Source organism: Cavia porcellus, unplaced genomic scaffold (genome assembly GCF_034190915.1).
Source record: "Cavia porcellus strain 051 isolate PalLab524CR breed Dunkin Hartley unplaced genomic scaffold, mCavPor4.1 scaffold_15, whole genome shotgun sequence".
Classification (NCBI taxonomy): Eukaryota; Metazoa; Chordata; class Mammalia; order Rodentia; family Caviidae; genus Cavia; species Cavia porcellus.
In genome coordinates this window covers 6554378-6575454 of record NW_026947498.1, presented here as the reverse complement: position 1 = coordinate 6575454, position 21077 = coordinate 6554378, and the positions used below count along the sequence as shown (strand labels likewise).

The window sequence follows — 21077 nt, the reverse complement described above, 5'->3', positions numbered from 1 at the left end:
CCTGTCATGGTCCTTAGACTTCCTGTGACTTCCAAGTGTCACAAATAGGACTGATCTCATGGGACCTTAGAAACCCTCTCACCCACTCCTGCTGAGTTAAATCAGGCAGAATAATATCACGTGTCCACCCTTGCTCAGTGCAGGGGGCGTGGGTGCCCAGTGACGGGATCACCCTGAGGCTGTGGTGGAGTCACACACTTCCTGGTGGGTCCTGGTGGGGTGAGCTGCATGTCTGAGCAAAACTGAGGATCCTTCTTCTGTAAAGGGGGCAGGGGCAACCAGTGGTGTCTGCTCCCTTTGCCATGGATGTGGGATCTTAAACAAAGGACTGGCATCTCCACATCTATGGTCACCATGACTGCAAGGATTGGCCGTGTTATCCTGTCCCTGGCATTGCTGGTGGTCACACAGCCTTCTTGCCAGGTTGATGTTGGGCCAGGACCTTGCACGGACTGGGTACAGCACTCATAGGTGCCCAGTAGCTGCCTTCCCAGTGGCTGACCTCTATTCGTGAGATGTTCACTACCAGTGACATGTGGGGGCCAAGAGCATGTGCACCAGGGGTGGCTCTTGTGTGCAGCGCTTTTGGAGAATGAAGAGTTCACTCATTCTGAGTCCAATGCCAGTGTCAGGAGCACAGTCTCACCGGGCTTGCACCACCGCTCTGCAAGTTAGGGCCTCTCATTCTGCTTCCAGATGAGCAAACGGAGGCCCAGGGGCCTCCAGCAGCTGCTTGTGGGTTTAGCCACATGCATGGGGCTCCACTCTAGGCCCTGTTTCTGCAGTGTCACACCTGCCTGGGCAGACAGCTCTGGGCCTTCTGGTGCTCGGAGCCTTTCCGGTGCGGATTCTCTGACAATCGCATGCACTCCTCCACAGGAGATGTGGGCCAGAATGAACCCAGAGGTGATGTCCTGTGTCCTGCTCTGCAGTAGCAGGGCCCAGGGCCCCCACACACGTCCTGAGATGCCTCTGTCTCTGCTCTCGGCAGTTGCTGGCTCAGGTGCCGTGGAGCTGGGCTGAGTGGTTTGCTCTCTGTCCGGTCTTGTCCAGTGTCTGGGATTGTTGAGTGTTTGAGCCTGGCTGCAGTATTTTTTGACGGCTCAGCTTTGAAGAGGTCGGCTGTCACCTCATGTGGTGGTGGCGTGCCTTCCCTGGCAGCCCTCCTTTCCCTGATTATGTGACGTGACTTTGGCTCCTTCGTGCCTTCTCAGCTGTGTATGGCTGATCTGTGTTGTCAGACAGAGTCCCTCAGGATAGATGAAATATTAATAATTCCGTAGTGCTAATTTAAACACACCCATTGCACATATATAATTGAATTCCCTTCGGGCTTCCCTCCGGTCTTTAAATCAGGTCCACCCGTGCCTCTACCATAAATCAAGTGGTTCTCTCAGGCCCTTGGGGGACTGGCACAGAAATCTACCATAGGAGAGCAGAGTGCAGGAAATCTCAGCCCAGGCTTTGAAAACTCTCATTCCCTTTGCAGCGACTGGAAGCTGAACTCTGATCTAACAGCTTGTTCATGGAAAGCAGTCATGAACCTAGCAATAATCAGCCCTGGATTTTGCATTTAGGGAAAAAGAAATCTGGAAGCACCCCACTGGCTGAGGACCCTTGTGTAACACCATCCCCTCCCCCTCTGCGGAGTGCCTGGCCACGAAATGCAGAGGGGCAGGCCTCTTCCACGTGGCTGTTAGAAGGAAATACCCCAAAAATAGGTTCAGAGTAGCAAATGATTAGTCCTGAGGTTTTTTTTTTTTGTTTTTTTTTTTTTTTTTTTTTTTTTTTCCTTTTCTGATTATTAAGCTGAGTATTTTTGGTTTTGGAAATTTGGAAAACACACAAAATCATAAAGCAGAAAATGAGGGCTCGAGTCTGTTAGATTCCACAGATGAGGCTGGCATCTGCCTTCCTGTGTCTGGCTTATTTCACCTAGTGTGACGTTCTCCAGGCTTCTCCATGGTGTCACAAAGGACAGAATTTCCTCCTTGTAAAAGGCTGAATCGTATTACACTGTGTTTACAAGCTACGTTTGCTTTGTCCACTCATCCCTTGATGGACATGGTGGTCATTCCCATAGCTTGGCTACCGTGAGTAATGTCGCAGTGCGTGCGGGAAAGCAGACATCTCTCTCGGTGTCCCTATGTCATTTCCTTTGGTCACGTACCCTGTGGGCGAATTTCTGCTCCTCCTAACTTTATCCTGTTCCCCATCCTGGTGCACCGCCAGCGTTCGAGGGTCCCTTTTCCCCACACCCTGCCAGAACTTGTTACCTCTGTCTCTTGGATGGCGGCCACTCTGACAGGTGAGCTGGCGTCTCGCTGTGTTCTCACTTCCAGTCTTTTTAGTGATGCTGGGTGTGGAGAAAAGCCGGGGAGACGCTGGTCCACAGACACATTTCTGACAGGAGGAAGCTAGGGAGAATTTCTGTCCATCAAGGTGACTCCACTTAGGAGCAGTGTGCAGAATTCCTGAAAACAACCACAGTAGATCTGACAGGCTTCTAGCACAAAAAGTTAACAGTAAGTGAGGGAACACAGGTGTTAACTGACCAGAACTAGCCGTTACACGGTGTGTACGTGTTCCAAATCATCATAGTGGACGTGATACATATCCATAGTGATGAACAACTTTCATTTGTTTATATAAAGATAAATAAGTTGTAAAGCATTTAAAGAGAAGAAAATAGCCATCCTTCACAATTGCTATTGGAAACATACAGACTTGTCTGTGAAGGTTTGAGCGTCCTCCTTCACGCTGGCCTCCTCCTGTGACTGCTCCTGTCTTTCCTTTAATCTTTTTCTTTTGTACTATTAGGGTCATATTATGCGTGTGGTTTTGCATCCTGATCTTCCCTCCATGTTGTTTTTTTTATATTCCCACAAATGCTTGGCCGTGCCATGTGGACATTTTAGATTAAATGTCATTGTGCCCAGGTTGGAAGGCTTCAGGTGGAGATTGCTGGGTGCAGTGGGAGGAACCATTCATAAAAAAAACTTTGTTTCTTACAAATATTGATTTTAATGCAATATCTAAGCCATTTTCTAGTTTAAAAATATTTTCACCTGAAGCAGATGTCATTCGTAATCTGCCACCTTGTGAGGATTATGCTGAATGAAGTATTTAGGAGCTGGATATTTTACTTGCAAAGTTGCTTCGGTACGAAAATTTTCATTGTCTCAGAAAAGAAAAGGAAGGAAGAAAGAAGAGGTTGAACTGTTGATCTGTGCATATTCTAAACATAATTCTCTTCCTTTTTAGCCTGGTAGTGTTCTGATCTTTAAAAGACATCAATCCTGCCAGCATTTACAAATCAAAAAGGTTGTTTCTTTCCTTAGGCCAGTACTTGTTTAATTACTGTCCTCTGGATGCTTTATAAACCTCACTGCTAGGTTTTGAGCAAGTCCTAAAGGCATGATCTGGGCAAACCATTAATATTAAGGCTGGGGCCGTAGGAAAGGGAAACATTTTTGAAATGTTTTCTCTGCAAAGGTATACATGTGCTTCAGAATGCCAGTTCAGGCCAGACCTTTATTTTATTTCTAATTTTTGCTTTGGCATGCTCAGTGTCCCTCACAGGAGTGGAATGTCCTCACCTTTCTTAAAAGGGAAGGTTTTTCGAGCTCTTTTCCTCTCTAGAATATATCCTGATCATGTTCTAAGCAATAGGCTTTGTTACTCACTCTTTGTCTTCAGGAACAAATAAGGATTATCATATCAAATTCTTTTTCAGGTTGTCCAGGTCCCTGGTGACCGGCGAAGAGTGGTGTTGATCAAGGCCAATGCCTCACAGAGAGAGAAGATGGTGAGGCCCAGGGCGACAGAAGGTAGAGTTTGTAGCCCAGACTGCCCCACCCTGCCACGGGGTCTGAATATGGTTCTGTACCTTGGAATCGTGTGGTCCAATCCCCCATGAGCCATGTAATGGTATTGAGAGGGTAGAAACTTAACCTGACTGCAATGCTGGTGGGTGGGACTTCTGCAAAGAGAAGCAATTAAATGGGGTCATTGAGGCAGAGCCTCACGGTCGAGTCCAGGTGGTTTTGTAAGGTAGGATAAGGGGCTGGACAGGCCAACAGACAGAATGCTCCCGTGGAGGTGATGGGGAGGCTCACTGGAGACTATGCCATGCTCACTGGGCCTTCCAGCCTCCAACACATGGCTCAACATGAACCTTTCTTCTTTAGAAAGTAAACTGCATCAGGCATTTTGTACAGCAAAGAAAATCTAATAGTGTAACTTCCAAAGACTTCGTTAAAAAGTGTGCATATGTGAAGATTCTCTCTGTTTAATATGTGGTATTTGTGGCCCCAAATCTTGTTTTTTTGTCTTTTTGAGATAGGGTCTCTATGCAGTTCAGGCTGGCCTTGAACTGACTTTGTAGCCCAGCCTGGTCTCAAACTCACAACGATCCTCCTGCCTCAGTCTCCCGAGTGCTGGGATTACAGGCGTGAGCCACCACGCCCGGCTGTGGCCTCAAATCTTCAGTGGCCTTTTCTTGGATGTTTTGCTGTGCTTTGGGGAATCATGCTGGCTCCATGAGACACCCTTGACCATCTCCCGAATAAGACGTCCTCTCTCCTGCCACCCATGCTGGAGATTTGGGAGTTGCTGCTCAGAGCCCGGCAGCACCTCTTCCTCCCACAGCCTGCCTCTCCTGTCTGCCTCTTCCAGAAGAACCAGCGGGCCAGAGCACTATCTGCAGACCCATGCTGTCACGGGATTTCTGGTTTTCTGTGTTACTGCTAACTGTAGAATATCGCCATTTTACAGTTGTTTACCCACATGCAACTGAGCATTATTTCCAGAGCACACACAGGGAGCTAGTCTGTGTATTCAGTAACCAGACCCTCAAAATAAAGACCAAAACCACCCTGGCAAATGCCAGCCCTTGCCACCAGAACCTCCCGGGGATGTTAGATTTCTCTCCAAAAAGTGTCCCAGAGTGAGAGGTTGATGGTGGGATCCACATAACAGAGTTGAAGAGTCTCCTCTTTGCTAAAATTAAGACAATCTGGGACATCATGCTGGGATGTGCCGTGGACAGGAGTGGTGTCCAGGAAGAGGGTAGAAATTATGGGTGTGTGTCCTGAGGCCACGTCTCCATCGGGGGCTTCTAAACGTCATGTGTTAAAATAACTCAGAGTCCCTCACTGGCAGTGTATGAGTCTCTTGACACTACTGTGACCAAGCACGAAAGACGGGGTGGGTTAAATAGCAGAAATCCATTGCCTCACAGTGCTGGAAGCTGGGTGTCTAAGAGGAAGGCGTCGGCCGGCCTGATTCTTTTCAAGCGCTCGGAGGCAGAATCCGTTCCAGGCCTCTTCCTCCTCAGTTTCTCTCTGAGTCTTCACATCATCCTCCTGCTGTCCGAGTTTATCTCCAGATTCCCCCTTTCTGTAAGGACACCAGGCATAATGGATTAGGGACCTTCTATTACTTTGATCACTCCTACAATTAGTGTGTCTCCTAATGTAATTCCATCCCTGGGAACTGGAGGCTGGTACTTGGAGAGGAGAACTGACAGTGGTAACGGGTGTGTGTGCTACCCGCTCCAGGGCCAGGCAGCCTGGATGGAGTATAAGGGACAGGAAGGGGACCACTGATACTGCTTGCTGCCTGCCATGGACTGTTTCTCCTCTGTGATGCCCTTCCGCCAACCATGGAGCAAGCCACCATGAACTGAAGCATCTACAGATTGTGGGCTATCATAAACCCTTCCTCTTTGAAGTCTGGGTGTCGGGCATTTTGTCTCGGCAATGAGAAAATTATCTAAGATGAACAGTGATGCTGTCGGCTGGGTGGCACGGGAGGGGCAGAACTTGGGTTCTGTGGATCTTTGGGTCCACAGTGCTTCACTGAGGACTCGGGAATGATAACCGCACTTACACCAGACACCTCGTGCATCGCCTTGGTTGATGGTGCTGCTGATAGTGGTGACCCAATAGTCTTTGGCTCCAATGCCGGGGACTGGGAATATCTTCTTTCCTTGCTTCTCTGCCTTTTTTCTGAGCCATGTGCCTCTGTGCAAGGCTCCTTGGTGGCCCCTTTATGTCTCTGTGAGAAGCAGCTCTGTCCTTCCTCTGCTCTTCCTCTTCTGGCACTTCTGCTGGTGGCCCTTTGTGTGCCTGCATAAATTCCTTTCCCGTCTTGATTTCTCCAGGAGCTTGACTGTGTTGGGCCTAGCCTCCGAATCTTCTTCCCTGGGATTTTATCCCTGATGCCGTGCGAGTAATCTAGACCTCCCTGGAAGAGACCGGAGACACGGACCATCCTTACTAAGTTCAGATCTTGGTTGGTGACAGGCAGAGTGGCCGCTGTGCCTCTGTGGGTTTTGGTGATCTTAGATATCCACCATGCCATGCCTATTTATCCATGTGAGTGTGGCCAATGTCCTGGAAGTCTGGCCAGGGCCTGGCCTGTGAAGTGAGATTCACTTGTTCCCAGGAAACACTGCAGATTTTGCGGTGTGTGCTTGGAGATCTTTCTGACCATGGGTTAGGATGAAGTTAAATTTCCTTTGAAATTCCTCTTCATGTCTTCTTTGATCTCTCTGGCTGGAAGAGCTTCCCGGGAGATCTTGGTAACTTACTTATTTAAGGCAGAGTGTACAGATAGAGCAGGAATCTGTTGTCACAGAAATGCAGTGTAATGAACCACCCCAAAACTCGGGCCTAAACAGGAAGAGCATGCCTAGCCCATGGGCCTGCAGGTTGGCCGTGGCTGGGCAGCCCTGCTCTGGCCACCTCTCTCTGTCAAGAGCTTCAGCTGTCCACAAGATGATCCAGAGAGGTCTTGGCTGGTGACTAAAGCCACTCAGTTTGGCCCACGTGTGTTTGGCCCTTTGTGTTCTGTGGCAGTGGGAGGTCACGAGACAGCTTGGAAATGCTTTGTGCCCCCTGAGACTTTGGCCAGGAATCAGCCTCAGCCTCTGCCTCATCCTAGTGGCAGCAGCAAAAGCAGGGCTGGGGAGGAACTTCGGCCTCTTCGGTGGGAACAATGACAAGGTCTTTAGTGAGGGGGCAGCTCCAGGAAGGAGGGGAGAATGTGAGTCATCTCTGAGCTTTGGGTGCATAGGGTGACCCCAAAGCAGAACATTTCCATGTGCCCAAGGCACCGGGACTGAGGTCCAGGGAGCAGGAAGGGGAAGATCCCAGTTTCCCTGGGCTGGGAGTGCCCCAAAGGTCCCTCCTCTGCAAGCTCTAGGTTGGAGGTAGTCACAGGTCAGCTGGGACAGAGGGAAGGGGACAAACCTAGCCATTGGTGGGGAGTGCAGGGGGGTTGGGGTGGGAATGCCTGGGAACACACGTGCTCCTGGGATCGGTGTGAAGGGTGCAGAAGACTCCTCCTGGGCTGAGTGACTGCTGCTGTGACATGCTGCCATGGGGACGGGAGGATTTATGGGGTCGGTTGGGGGTGCAGCTCCTGGGCGCTATCAGCCACACCTCGTCCTCTCTGAGTCTGTGCGTCTCTTTCCTAGAGGCCCATGGGAACCTGGGTCATGGTCAGCTGCTGCCCAGTTCTGCTCCAGACAGTACTGCATTCCTTTTGCATTTTAACTGTTATTTGCCCTGACAAATTGCTTTAGATCTCATGAAGAAAAAAGTAATTGCATGCTTTCCAAAACCAAGAAATTTGGCTGTGGTTAAAAAAAAAAAAAAAAAAAAAACGGGTAATAATGACCTCAGCTTCTAATCGTGTCATCTTCTTGGCCAGCCCTGGATGCCACCTTGGGAGATCTGGGCCGGAACCTTCTGGCGGGGAGAAGGCCTGGCTGGAGGGGAGCGGAGTGGACAGGTTTCTAGCAGGCAGTGTCAGGAGGGGCGGGTGGGAGCCACGCCCCTCAGGACTCTTCTGAAGGTGTTGGCATGTCCTGGGAGCAGCATGCTCATGGAAGATTTGGAAAACAGCTTTTTGGGTCTCCAGTTCTGTGAGGATATTGTTTATTTTTATTTTGAGATTTAGTACTGCTAAGAGGCATAGGCCAGATTTACAATGAAGGGGAAAAACTGATAGTGACACAAAATAAGCCACAGACCTAAAAATGTGACGGGGGAAGGTATTTTTAGCACCAACAAAATGCTGATGGCGGAGGGTGCAGAGCTACAAAGACTGGGCAGAGAAGGCTTATGGAGAGCCTGCAGCCCACAAAGAGGGACCCGGGGCAGGAGAGGTCACCAGAGGGTCCGGCTGTGGCCAGCACAATGGCCAGCCAACAAGGGGCCTGGGAGCAGCAGGGACTGCGGGGAATGTGGAGGCAGGCTGGGCACAAATACCTAGCCCTGTCTCCTCTCCCTGTGGTCTGCAGAAGATGTCACACTTACCAAACTGGACACGTGACTGGTGGACAAGAAAGCACCCCGGAGGGGAAGATGGGGTTTCATGAATGGGAGGGACCCAGGGGTGATGAGAATGTTTTTTACCATCTGAATACGGGCTCTGCTGGAGGAACTGTTTACTTCTGGAAAACTCTTCCAATAGGGGCACTTTTACATTTTCATTCATTTAGGAGATGTTTAAAATGGTATCTTTGGCCGGGCATGGTACGTGCCTGCTATGCCAGCACTTGAGAGGCTGAGGCTGGAGGGTTGCCCTGAGTTCGAGGCCAGCCTAGGCTACACGTGAGTTCAAGGGCAACTGAACTGCATAGTGAGACCCTGTCTCAGCATGCCCCCAAGTCTGTCTTCAAGATATACACTGATACCTGTGAATTAAGTAAGCCCTGTCTTTCTCCTAGGCCTTTGAGTGACCAGGTGACCCTGGGCAGATCAGTCCCCTGCCCGACGTCCTCGTGTGGAGTGGAGGTTGGGATTAAATGAGCACACACATTGGCAGCCCACTGCTTGGGCCACACAGAGTGCTTGGCGAGCTGGGAGCTGTGCGTTCCATGAACAGCCTGGAAGGGAACAGAGAGGGCAGCGTGGGTGAAATCAGTGCTGGTGGGAATTTAAGGCCACACCGCAGTGTAATAGGCAGTGCCCCCCTTTTCAGTTTCATTTCTCCATTTTAAGGGTCATAGATGCTGCCCGTGTAAAATGATGGGTGTGAACTGCATGTTAGGGTGTTTAATCTCAAGTTCTTGGGAGGCTGAGGCAGGAGGATTACAAGTTTGAGCCTGGCTTGGCCAACTTTGATACCCTGCATCAAAATACAAAATAAAAGGAGCTAGAGTATAGCTCAGTTGCAAGGCCCTGGCTTCAATCCCCAGTACCACAAAACAATGTGTGTGTTTGTTTAGTGGAACGTGATCACTGTACATACTTCCGGGTGCGACGTGACATTTCAGTGCATGTGGTGGCATGCTTCGTAGTGGCCAGCCCAGGGTCATGGGTACATCTGTTGTCTCAGTCATTTCCTTCGGCTGAGCACATTGGAACCCCCTTTCCTAGATATTCTAAATGTCACCCACCACTGTCCTGGAGAGCGCTAGGAGTCACTTTCCTGTGCTGGTCAGGGCCTCCTGGGGACAGGGGCTGGACAGTTTCCTCTGCATTGTCAGACTCAATTTCCAAGGGGATCAAAGTAAGAGATAGTCCCAGTGCTGTGGAAACGAGACCCCCAGACACCAAGTGTACCTCGGGCGCCAGAAGGGTGCTTTTGGGCAAAGCGTAATGAATACAAAACTGTGATTTTTTTTAACTGTCGATGTGTCATGTTGGGGTCTCCTGGGTGACGGACCCTGAAACACGGCTGTCTGCTATTGATCCCGGTGCCCCGTTTTGTCTTCTAGCTGTCGCAGGCTCTGCACAGAGGGTAGACGAGCCGGCCCTCTGAAGGACATGGTTCAGACTGTCCCGGACCCCACCGCGCATATCGAGGTAAGGTCCCTCTCAGCCTGGAGCAGCTCCGGCCTCTTCCTGGCCTGTGTGTTGTGGGTGACTCGCTGCCTGGGTGTTAGCTAAGGCAATAGCCAAACCCAGCCACCACCTGTCCCTTAGCTGAGCAAATGAGTTCCACGATTTTACACAGATGAAAAGAATCCAAGGACTATTTTGTGACACGTGCAAATTGTGACACATGCCGTTTGGTGTCCAGAAAGATAGTTCTGCTGGGACACAGCCACGCAGGCTGTTCCTCAGTGACCCTTGGCCACTCCCACTCAGCCGGGGCAGGTTGAGTAGAAGCCACCACGACCACGTGGTGGCAAGCCCACAGCATTTGCTGTCCAGATCTTTAAAGTTTGCTGACTTCTGATTTAATACATGAGATCACCTCTGAGTTCTTCACCTTCTCTCTTAATTCTGTCACCTTCACATCCGTCAGGGTTTGCCAGGAAGAGAGTAGAGAGCGGGAAATGGTTGGATTTCCAGTGTTTAATTGTGTGTATGGTATTGTGGGCTGAACCCAAAGCCTTCACACTGAGCTACATCCCTGTCCTTTTTGATTTTTAGATTTTAAAACAGTACCTGGTGAAGTCCTTCAGGTGCCCAGGTTGGGTTTGAATTTGCTATTTTCCTGCCTCAGCCTCTCAGAGAGCTGGGATCACAGAGATTTGTCACCGCACCTGCTCAGAAGCCTTTCTGTGTCTGCATGCTGGCCCCCTTGGGAGCTAGTCACCTTGCTTGACTGCTCCCTGCTCACGCTCCCTGGGACGTGGGTCAGTGATCAGAGCAAGTCCCCAGGAGGAGTCTGACCCACTCGTTCCTATGCATGTTTGTTCCCAGCACAGCTACAGGAAGCAAAATACTTGACACAAAAGCTGCAGAAAATATGGGGGCTTGAGTTATGTTACCGAGGAAGGCTGTCCAGAAGCTGAGTGTGGTGGTGCATGCCTGTAATCCCAGCATTCAGGAGGCTGAAGCAGGAGGATCTTTGTGAATCTGAGGTCAGCCTGGGCTACACAATGAGCTCAAGGCCAGCCTGAACTGTTCAGTGAAACCTTGTCTCAAAAAGACAAAAGGAAGAAAAAGGCCTTCCACACCAGAATTGCTTGTGTTTTTGCAGTATGGAGGGTTGAACCCATTGGCCTTGTGTGTGTGAAGCATGTGCCCTGCCCTTGAGCCACCTCTGCTGGAGCTTGGTGTTGCTTCCTTTACAGATACTAGCTGTGTGGCTATTCTTCTCTCTCCGCATGTAAATCCTTTTTTCCTGAGTTGCCCGGACTGTTTTACTAATTTATATTTCTTACTTAAAGCGTATTGAAAATAGAAGGAGGCTTATAACTGACAGGAGAGTCGTGGTCTTGAAACATCAACTGCTTTGGCTAAAACATGAAACGCCCTCCAGGATGCCACATGTATTTCACGCATACACACATACACGCACACATTTTAAAGCAGTGCCCTGGGGAGAGTGTTACTGACTATGTACCATATGTCCTCTACACATTTAATTGCTTTGAAAATGGGGTAGCGATGATTAGGGTTAAATGCAGCCTTTGTGCTTTTGGGGTGTTTGGGAGTTTCTGGCATCAGGGTGACTCTGGTCCTGGAAAGAGCCTGGACTTTGCCGAGGGACACACAAGCAAGTCCTTATGGGGGCCTCAATGATTTGATCTTTGTGTGCTCTTTTACTGTGTGTGACAGTTCTGCCCGTGGAAATGTAAGCAGGAACTCGCTTGTGACTTTTTTCCCCCAGCAGTACCTGGATCATATCTGGTGTGTAGACACCGAAGGCAGGGAAAGGTCTTTTTTCCTCTGTAAGGTCCGTTGGTGTTTAGGATGAAGGATGCAAACAGATGCTGTCAGGGCTGGTGGCGAAGGAGTATTTTCTATGGATCAGAGTGTGAGGATCGGCCATGTGCTTTTCGCGCATCGTTCTCCAAACCAACCAGAAGGAAACATGGAGGTCAGCGAGGTACTGCGGAGTTTGAAAAGTTTGCTTACACATCTCTGTTTTACACAAACCTGAAGCCTGTAGCCTTTGAAATGCGATTTAGGGTAAATGTTCTGCTTTTGGTCTCAGAAATGAACTACGTTTTCGACTCCACTCTATCTGTCTTCATACCCGGTTGACATAAATATAAAGTGAAGGATGATTTTGAGGAACAGTAACTGAGAGGTTTTAGAAAAATAAATTTCAACTCAATTCACTTGTGTGCTTTGGAGAGACGGGCTGGCCATATAAAGTTGCTGTTACCGATCGCCGGCGCTGGCGCCGAGGCAGAGGAAATCACATTAACGCTGTTTGTGTCTTTTAGAATAACCCTCTCCAGACTCTGCCCGTTGGAATCTGGGTTATTCCTGGGCTTTTATGTGTGTGTTTTGTATGTGACATTGGTGTTTTTGACAACAAAGTTAAGAGAAGGAACGTTTTGCACTGTTACCTTCAAAAGCCCCGCTTGGGAATTTATCCAGGGAGCTGAGTGTGGCCCCACGTTGGTGGCCCAGGGCTGACTCGGGACAGACAGTGACGAGCTTGTGTGGACACTGGGAGATGCTGCCTTTGCCTCGTGGCCACAAGGATAAGTTTGTCACCTGCAGAGGCCTCAAGTCTCCAAAGCAGTGGCCAGATCTTGCAGGCAAGTGCTGAGTGATGCTGATAAAAGATGCTGAATTGAAACCTGGCGTGGTAGCTCATGCCTGTAATCCCAGCACTCAGGAGGCTGAGGCAGGAGGATCACTGCGAGTTCGAGGCCAGCCTAGATGCAAAAAGAGCTCAAGGCCAGCCTTAACTGCATAGTGAGACCCTGAAAAACAGAAGATGCTGAACTTAAACTCCATATGTGTTATAGAAGAAAGGGTCTAAAGTCACTTTAGAGGCAGCGATGCAGTGGGTGAGGTCCCCTGGCAGCCCAGAGCCCAGCAGACCAGTGGGACTCCACTGGGTAACTCGAAGCAGATGCCGAGGGTGCCAGGCTGAGTCACGTGGCTGGGATTAGGCGACGTCTCGGCGGGTGTGATTTATCCATAGCCACAGCGAGCATGGATTCTGCTGGCTCGATCACTCCCGGCTGACAAATGATGCATTGAGTTGTAAAGCGTTTCTCACACGTTTGCAAACAAGATTTATAGTGACTTTGCTTTGTAGGAAGGTGGGAGGCTTAGCCCTTTCAGAATATATTCAGAAGAGGTGTTTTCTCCCCAAGTCTGTGTACTGTGGAGGTGACTCAAGGCTTTGATATGCTGCCGTTTTTCATTAAGTAAGATGTGGGCGGCTTCCTGCCTGCTGTGCACAGCCCCGTTAGCTGACTCTGTGCTGGTATAGCTGTGCTTTCTTTTTTTTGGCTGTTGTTTTTGGTGTTTTTGTTTTTGTTGCTGTTGTTATTGTTGTCATTCATTTTTCTGTAGTGTGGTGGCACTTAAATATGCAAGAGCAGAGTGGCTGTGATGTCTGCAGGTGTGCATTAGTTTTGTCGTTAGAAGAAAGATAATATTGATTTAAAAAGAACAAGATATTTAGCTGCATGAGGCAGTGCATACCTGTAATCCCAGTCCCTTGGGAGGCTGAGGCAGGAGGATTACACATTCTCACCTAACCTGGGTGATTTAGAGATTTAACAATAATCTGTTTTAAATAAGAAAAGGGTTAGGGATGGAGCACAGGGTGAAGACCCTGGATCCAATCTCCAATACTAAGCAAACCACGCAAGTGAGGTCCCAGCTTGCAGGAGCTTGGACGCCAGTGGGCGGGACATGGGATTACCCAGCGCCTGTGCAGTGTGGTACTCTCTGGGACGAAGTGGGGTGAGCAGGTGGGTGGGGGAGATGGGAGGTGCCAAGCTGTGCAGGAGGGGCGACATCAGGCAGGGCCCGGAAGGAAGCGGGAGCCCTGTGATCAGCCCTGGGACAGGTGTGCGGATCCAGGAGCGGTGTGTGCCAGGCAGCTGCTGGCGTGTTGCAGGGACTCCTGGGAGGCTTGGGCTGATGTGGGGTGAGGGCAAGGGTGCCGGGTATGGGTATGGACAGGTCAAGGTGAGGCCACACTGTGGAGTGCTGCTGAGCAAGGGCAGAGGCTTCTTCATTTCTTGTATAGCCACAGGAGAGTGATCGGAAGGGTTTCTGTGAGATGGCCGATGTGACCTGCCTGGTTATTGTTATTATTGTTTTCATTTTCTGGTTTATTTTTAGTCCACATTTGTAGCACATAATGATTACTTTCATGGGGAGAGTTGGTCCGTGTACGTGAAATGTCTTAATTTTAAAAAAAATTTTTTTAAAAAAACCCCGTGTTCCCCTTCCTCTCCCCCTACATCTTGAAGTTGCTTTAAGCAGCTTTCCAGAAGTGTAATTTACTTTGGTTGCAGCTGTAAAAGAACCCCGCAGCCTGCAGTGTGGCGAGCTGGGGGGAGGAGCTGGAGTCAAAGCAGGGAAGGGCAGTTAGGTGCCCTCCCTGGGGCTGGGGTGGTAACAGTATCAGGTTGGGGATATCCTTTGAAGGCAGAAGGGACAGAGTTTGCTGATGGCTCGGGTGTGGGGTGTAGCAGCATCAGAGGTGCTACGTGGGATGAATGGTGGCGCCACCTACTGTCCTGGGGACAGGTCCTGTAAGTCGCTCACCCAGTCCCTGGAAGAGCCAACAAGGTGCGGGGTGTCCTTGTGGGAAAGGCAGAGGGGCATCCTGAGCTCTTGCGAGCCAGAGGTGGCCTCGGACTCCTGCTCCTCCCTCACCCATGTCCCAGCTGAGAACATAGGAGACTGCCATGGGCCTAGGCCAGAAGAGCCTTGGGCTTGGGCCCCTGCCCCATCTGGAAGAGGAGGAAGGACCCCAGAGGAGCTGGGACAGGAGCGGAGGGCAGGGGTGTGGCTGAGAGGAGGCAGGTCTGGAAAGAGGGCATCGGGCCCTGGCTTTGTTGTCCTTGCAGGGCGATTTGTGTGGAGTGGACAAAAGCCACACTGCTGTGAGTTTAAACAAGCAGGAGTGTGAGTTTAAACAAACAGGAGCAGTCTTCTTATGCAAACAGCACTTTGCAGGACTTGGAAGAGTAGTGATTTTCTCCTTTGTAGTTTGCATAATTATATTTTGCAGGTATTAATCCTCCCTAGTGTTGTATTTGTTGTGCAAATTATTTTGATGTTTCTTTTTTTAACTTTTGCAGCATTCCTTTCCAATCTCCCCACAAGTCTGATCTACTTTTTTTTTTTTTCTCACTCCTGTTAATATTTTTCTTTGCTATTTTCCCCTTAGCTCTTAATGTACAGAGTGTTCCTTTGGGTTTTGTTTTTTAAAACTCATGTCTATTTCCCAGTTTTCTCTTTGACTTACATAGTGGAAGTAGAGGAAAATACATTTTATCTTAAAAACAACCAAAAAAGTCCTTCTAGGAGACAAGCAGAGTTGTTGAGAGCATTCAGTGCAGATTGTTTTCCTCTGCAATTCAGGGTCCTGTACAGAATGAACCTGCAGAACTCAGAAGTGGTTTTTGGTGTCTTCCGGCCTGTGGATCTTATCATCAGTTTCCCTGGGTGTCAGCCTGGGCACACTAAGGAGAAGGAGGCCCAGGCCCATCAGAAATGAGCAGGGCTGGAAACGACTGGAACTGGTCCTCCTGGCTGACTTGCTGAGTGCTGACTCCATCTTTGGTGATCCTCTGGTTCTTACCATTGGTTTCCTTGCTATTTTTGGCAAAAAAGAGGCTTTTACCACACACTGATGATGTACAGCCTTTTTTAAAAATAAAATCCACTTGTTAGATTATGACTCCCTTAAAATGATCGTATAATTTTTTAAGATCTCACATTGTGCCCTGTGCCTCGTACACATTTAGCACATGTGAGTTGGTTGAATTTAATGTGTGTTGGTCGCAATAAAGAGACAGCGCTAGGGACCTTGCTGTGTGCTGAGGCAGCATCCAGTCTTTCAGTGGTGGTCATCTTTATTTTCTCTCCTCTTTTCTAGAAGATTGCGTGATTAAACCATGAAGCCCACTCGTAGGGGAGAGACCATGTTCTCAAGGGCCATGTGACGTAACTTTTATATTTATACATATGTTTTATTTTTGGAGTAGTCTTAGGTTCGCAGCCAAGTTGAGCTGAAAAGACGGTTCCCACAAAGCCCCGTATCCACACCCCACGTCTCGGGTCACTGCAGTGTTCCACTCCAGACACAGAGGTCTCTCTTCGGTAAGTTTTGAAGCCACACTGACTGACACATTATTGATTACCGCCCGAGGTCTGTGGTTTACATTAGGGCTCCCTGTGGGTGTTGCCTATCCTGTGGTTTTGGACAATGCAGAGTGTGTGGATCCAGGCTGTGGTGTCATGCAGGGCAGTTCCGGTGGTCTAAAATCCCTCGTCTCTAGCCTTCCATCCTGAGCCTCAACACCGCTTGTCTCTGCACTGTTTCCATAGTGTTACCTTTTCTAGAAAGTTGTGTCCAGCTGCATGCTGGCTGGTGATGGAGCTGTATTCTGAGTGCACTATGGGGTGATTTTGCTGTGTGTCTTGGTTACTTTTCTCTCGTTGCTGGGACAAAACCACTTGACACCCAAAATTAAGGAAGGAAAGGTTTATTTAGCTCACTGTTGTGGAGGTTTCAGTCCATAATCTACTGGCTCCAAGGCAGGTTGGCATGGCACAGGGGCAACACTTCAAGGCAGCAGCCAGAGCAAAAGATGGGGAACAAGCCTCTTCTCCTCCCTTATATTGTACACAGGCCACCTCCTGCCCTCTCATCCCCACCCTTCCAGGGCTGGTGTAACACTCACAAAATCTCCTTGCTCTCCTCTTGCTGGGCACAAAGTTTACAAAGTAAGGACCCTGGTTCCCTGCTGAATCTTTTAGTTAAACTTCTCAGCTTGTCAAGCAGACACACTGTATCCACCATGACACTGTGTGAACCTCACCACGAGCCCTTACTCTAGGTGGCAATGTTCATTCCCTTGAGGTGGCTGCTGACTGTTCTCAAAGTGGACTACGGTGAACTTGAAACCACTGGTATCACAGAATTCTGTAAATTTTTTAATCCATGTAGAATTATGCTAAAGCAATGATTAAAAGTAAGTATAGTGAACACCTACAAAAGCAACTATGGCTTATAGTCATTCTCAGCTATTATGCATTTTGCATGAGGTGCTGTTGAAAAAACACAACGAATGCTTAAAATCTTTTAAAAAGTTATTACATTGAAGGACAAACTGCCAGGAATCCCCCCAAGTCCTTGTTTTGAACATGTTTTCCAGTTATTCGTGCCACTCTCTGAAGCAGTTCTAGAAGAAATCTTCCTATTTTCGTCACTTGTCGCCGCCTCAGTGTCCCAAATCAGGGCAATGTACTTCCCTTTCGTGGTCACCCAGACCTCGGGGAACCAGACAGAATTCGCACGGTGCCAGATCTGGTGACTGAGGTGGGTGAGGACACCTCACCGTGAATTCAGGAGCCTGCTTTCCTGTTAGGTGGCGTCGGCAGCAGCAGGCACTGGGTTCCTGGTAAAAACACAGAAGAGGACTCCAGAGCTGCTGCCAAAAGCAGCCAGACCGTGGCATCCGTGCATTTGAAATGGGGAGGAGGACTTGAGGGCGATACATGGTATTTTACTGTAATTGTTGTTTGTTATTTATCTAAACATTCAACATCTTTCCCGTCACCCCTTGCGCTTGCCTGTGCTGCTTTCTTGTGGCTGGCAGCAGAGCTGGCACCTGGTTGGCCGGCACCTGGTCACAGGTGTCCTGTGAGTGACCCGCAGCGCAGTGATGGTAGATGACCTGCCCCGCCCCAGCTCGTGGGACTTCTCACCTCCGTCACTGTGCTGGGAGCACTGTCACACATCATCTCATGCGGCCCTTGATTGCAGTCAGAATCACACAGTATGTACCTTCTTCTTATTTTCTTTAGTAATATGTCCTTAAATATCCTCTCTCTGTTCAGAGCATGAAAGCTTCTCTAACTTTTTTGGTACTGGCAATCGAACCTGGGACCTTGCGCTTGCCAGGTCCTTCTCTTCACTTTTTGAGGCTGAGGCAGGCACATCAGCTGTCTGAGCATCATGCTTGGTGACCTAGTGACTTTGCAGGGGCCAGCATCAAAATGACAAAAAAAAAAAAGGAGAAAGGAGACAGCCACGCGCAAGGCCCTGATTCAATCCCTGTTACCACACACAAAAAAAGTACCACAGTGCTTTTACCCTGAAAAATAGTGGATTTACAGGCATAAAACTGCATGTGTGTCTCCATGGACTTTGCTGTCTGGATTCTGGTATCCAGATGTTGAGACTTGTCCCAAAGTGGGAACTGTAAATAGCAGAGAAAGTTTCTTTTCTTTTTCTTTTTCAATTTTAAAGATCAAATTCCAAGGTTACATGAAAATCTTGGTTGTACTTAATTGAGAGTCCTGTTATTTCTGAGACTGTCCTTTAAAAAGTAAACATGCTTGACTGAAGCATGCCTATTAATTTTTTAGTGACTCTTTGTGGGCTTTCTGGAAAACCCTGTTGATTTGCATTAAGTGTTTGCTCTGCTGTATGCTGTTAATACTGCTGTTCTCAGTGTCCAAAGATAAACAGTTTATGTGGCCCTTCAGGTTCACCTCATGACATTTTAGATCGTGGGGTTGTGGAGTGAGCTTGAGACCAACAGAACATGTGCCTTCAGCCCTGTGAGTTGTACACCCTTTGTTTGAAAACCAAGGTTAAAATGTTTTTAGATTTTGTCACTCATTGAAAGTGGATACCTAAAGAAACAGCCAAAAACAATTCAGATTTTTATAATGTGTGCCATGTGAAAAAAGCCTCCAGTTCAAAACCTTGCTTTTGATTGTTACATGAAGTAAAGAAAAATGTAAAATTTGCCTGTTTCACTGCATGTGGAATATCTGTGCATAGAAAGCAAGTTTCCGGAGTGTGAGGCCCATGCTGAAGGAGAAATTCGTTTCTATTTGTGCACACACCTTACCAAGGTATCCTGGAAGTTTGAGGAACAGTTTTAGGGCACCTGCCCTGTGACAGTGACCCCCTCACCTGAACTACGTGGGGAACTTTCCACCTATATCTGTGCTCAAAAAGCTTCTGATTTTGGATCCTTTGGATTTTAGATTTTCAAAACTGAGATGCTTTTGTTGCTAATGAATAAAGGCACCAAGAAAGAAATGAGACCCAAAGAAAGAAGATACTTTATTTATAAGTTATTTAAAGAATATGTTTTGTTTTTGTTTTGTACTGGGGATGGAACTTACGACCTCGTGCTTCCAGGCAGGCTCTAGTGCCACTGAGCTAAACCCCTGGCCCAATATGTTGTCTCTTAGCCTAATAAAAGAACTCGATTCCTCAAATGTGAAATTAAAAATGAAACCTCTGAACTGTCGCGTTACCTAAAGCATCCCTTCACAAGAAATGTAGCCCTTAATAAGAAAACTACAACATTTTTCTTTTTTTAATTTTTATTTTAAAGAGAAGAAAGAAGAAACAAAAATCAAGAAGCAAACAAAAACAAAAGCAAAACAACATCAACAACAACAAAAAGCAGTAATAGCTCTATAGGCTTTCAAGACAAGACGATAGGAATTTAACAGTGGACGTTACATTCCACATTGTTAGTTTCAAAATAGTTGCTCAGGTTACCAGATACAGGAATAAAACAAAGCAGGAAAACAGAACAAAACATTGGATTTAGAAACAAGAGAGAAGGAAATGCCCCACAGCCGACACGATGCATACTGCCGTCCTCCAGGTAGACACCCAGACCGCCAGCCCAGGCCTGCAGAGTCAGCCACACACAAGCACGCGCTGTCCCTCTCACCTCAGGTGCTGTCCCCTCAGCTGGGATCCTCGCGACAGCCAGGGCTGGGGGCGGTGGGAGGCCGCTCTTCTGGTCTCCCAGCCTGCGCACCGCACCGCTGGCTCCTGGGAAGGTGTGGTCTGGCTTCTTGCTGAGTCTCTCCCACTCCCCTTGGTGGACCCCCGCTCATGTGGTTCATGTCATTTTGTTCTTTTAATATATTTTATGCTATTTTGTTCTTTTAATACATTTTATGCTATTAACAGAATATGCTTTAGGAAACTTTTTGATTATTAAGACATGATATAGATCAATTAAGTAAATTAGTATCCATGATTATTTCTGCATTAATTAAAAGTATGTATATAGTCCTGAAAATCTGGAAGTAGCGTGTGACATGTAACCTAGTGATTCCGTGTCATCAGGATGACAACAGTCAGCTCACACACTGCAGATTTAGATTTGCCGTGCTGGCTCATTTCCTTTGAAGTGATATTATGGGAAATTGAGATGATAGGAAATTTTATTTTTCCAGACACCAGATCACTATACAGGGTGCGGAAAGCCTCGTTTTCACTCAGATTATTTGCAGGAGCACAGTGCAGACGGGGTTCCCTGAGCAGCAGATGCTGAGACGGAACTGAGGGTGCAGCAGGCTGAGCGGAGAGGGAAGGGCGATTCGAGGGTGGGGGTGATAAACGTGAGTGTGAAGCACGGTGGGGCAGGGAGCCTCAGACAGAGAGTGGACGGCTGGAGCAGCCTGCCGGGAGCTCCACGCGGGCTCTAGTCGCGCTGTGCTGCGCCTTGCTTGACTCTGGGGAGCAGCTGGAGGGGTGCAGGCAGCTGCTGCAGCTTCTTGGAGGGGATCCAAGGCTCCGACACCATTTTTGCTGCTCATCTTTTCCTAATCACATTTCTAGCACTTTTTGCAGACCATCTTCCTCTCACATGCCACATCCTGCGTTCATAACACTGCCAGGCTTTTCACAGCAGGAAATCACTTCTGAGCTCTGCACCTAGACTGGGCCACTTGCTGTTGGGCAGTGTCACCCTCTGCAGATGCCACCATGGTGGGAAATGGAATTTGACAAAAATGTAGACCATCTTTTTTTTTTTTTTTTTAAATCCTCCTCAATCTTACTGTTCAGCCATTTCTTGGGTTCCCACCCCTGGACACACAGTGTTTGGCCCCATTTATTACATTACCTGCTACATTTCAAGTTGACACTAAAATACCATTGTGATTTTGCTTGGATTTTGCTGTCTGCGGGTAGTTAGATCTCAAGCCAGGACATCTACATCATGTTAGTCATTCTGTCAACCTCTGCCCTCCAGCTGTTCAGGTCCAGGAGTTGACCTTCAGTGCCCCCCGGGCCTTGTGTTGTGCTACTGCGATGTTTAATGCTGGAAATGAACCGGATGTGAGGAGCGGGCTGTTCCCAACCACACGTGACAGGAGGGGAGAAGAAAGGTCCCCATCCAGCGA

The 21077-nt window shown here is 48.4% G+C and overlaps 1 protein-coding gene across 3 annotated transcripts in view; it reads left to right on the top strand.

The window, feature by feature from the left end:
* The first annotated feature begins 3736 nt into the window (after positions 1–3736).
* Positions 3737–21077, top strand: part of Erg (ETS transcription factor ERG) — a 163546-nt gene continuing 146205 nt past the window's right edge. For all 3 annotated transcript variants that reach the window (XM_063224519.1, XM_063224518.1, XM_063224517.1), the window contains exons 1-2: positions 3737–3830; positions 9734–9821. In XM_063224519.1, the coding sequence (XP_063080589.1) occupies positions 9783–9821 (39 nt within the window). In that variant the 5' untranslated portion in view covers positions 3737–3830; positions 9734–9782. The remainder of the gene's footprint in view (positions 3831–9733; positions 9822–21077) is intronic.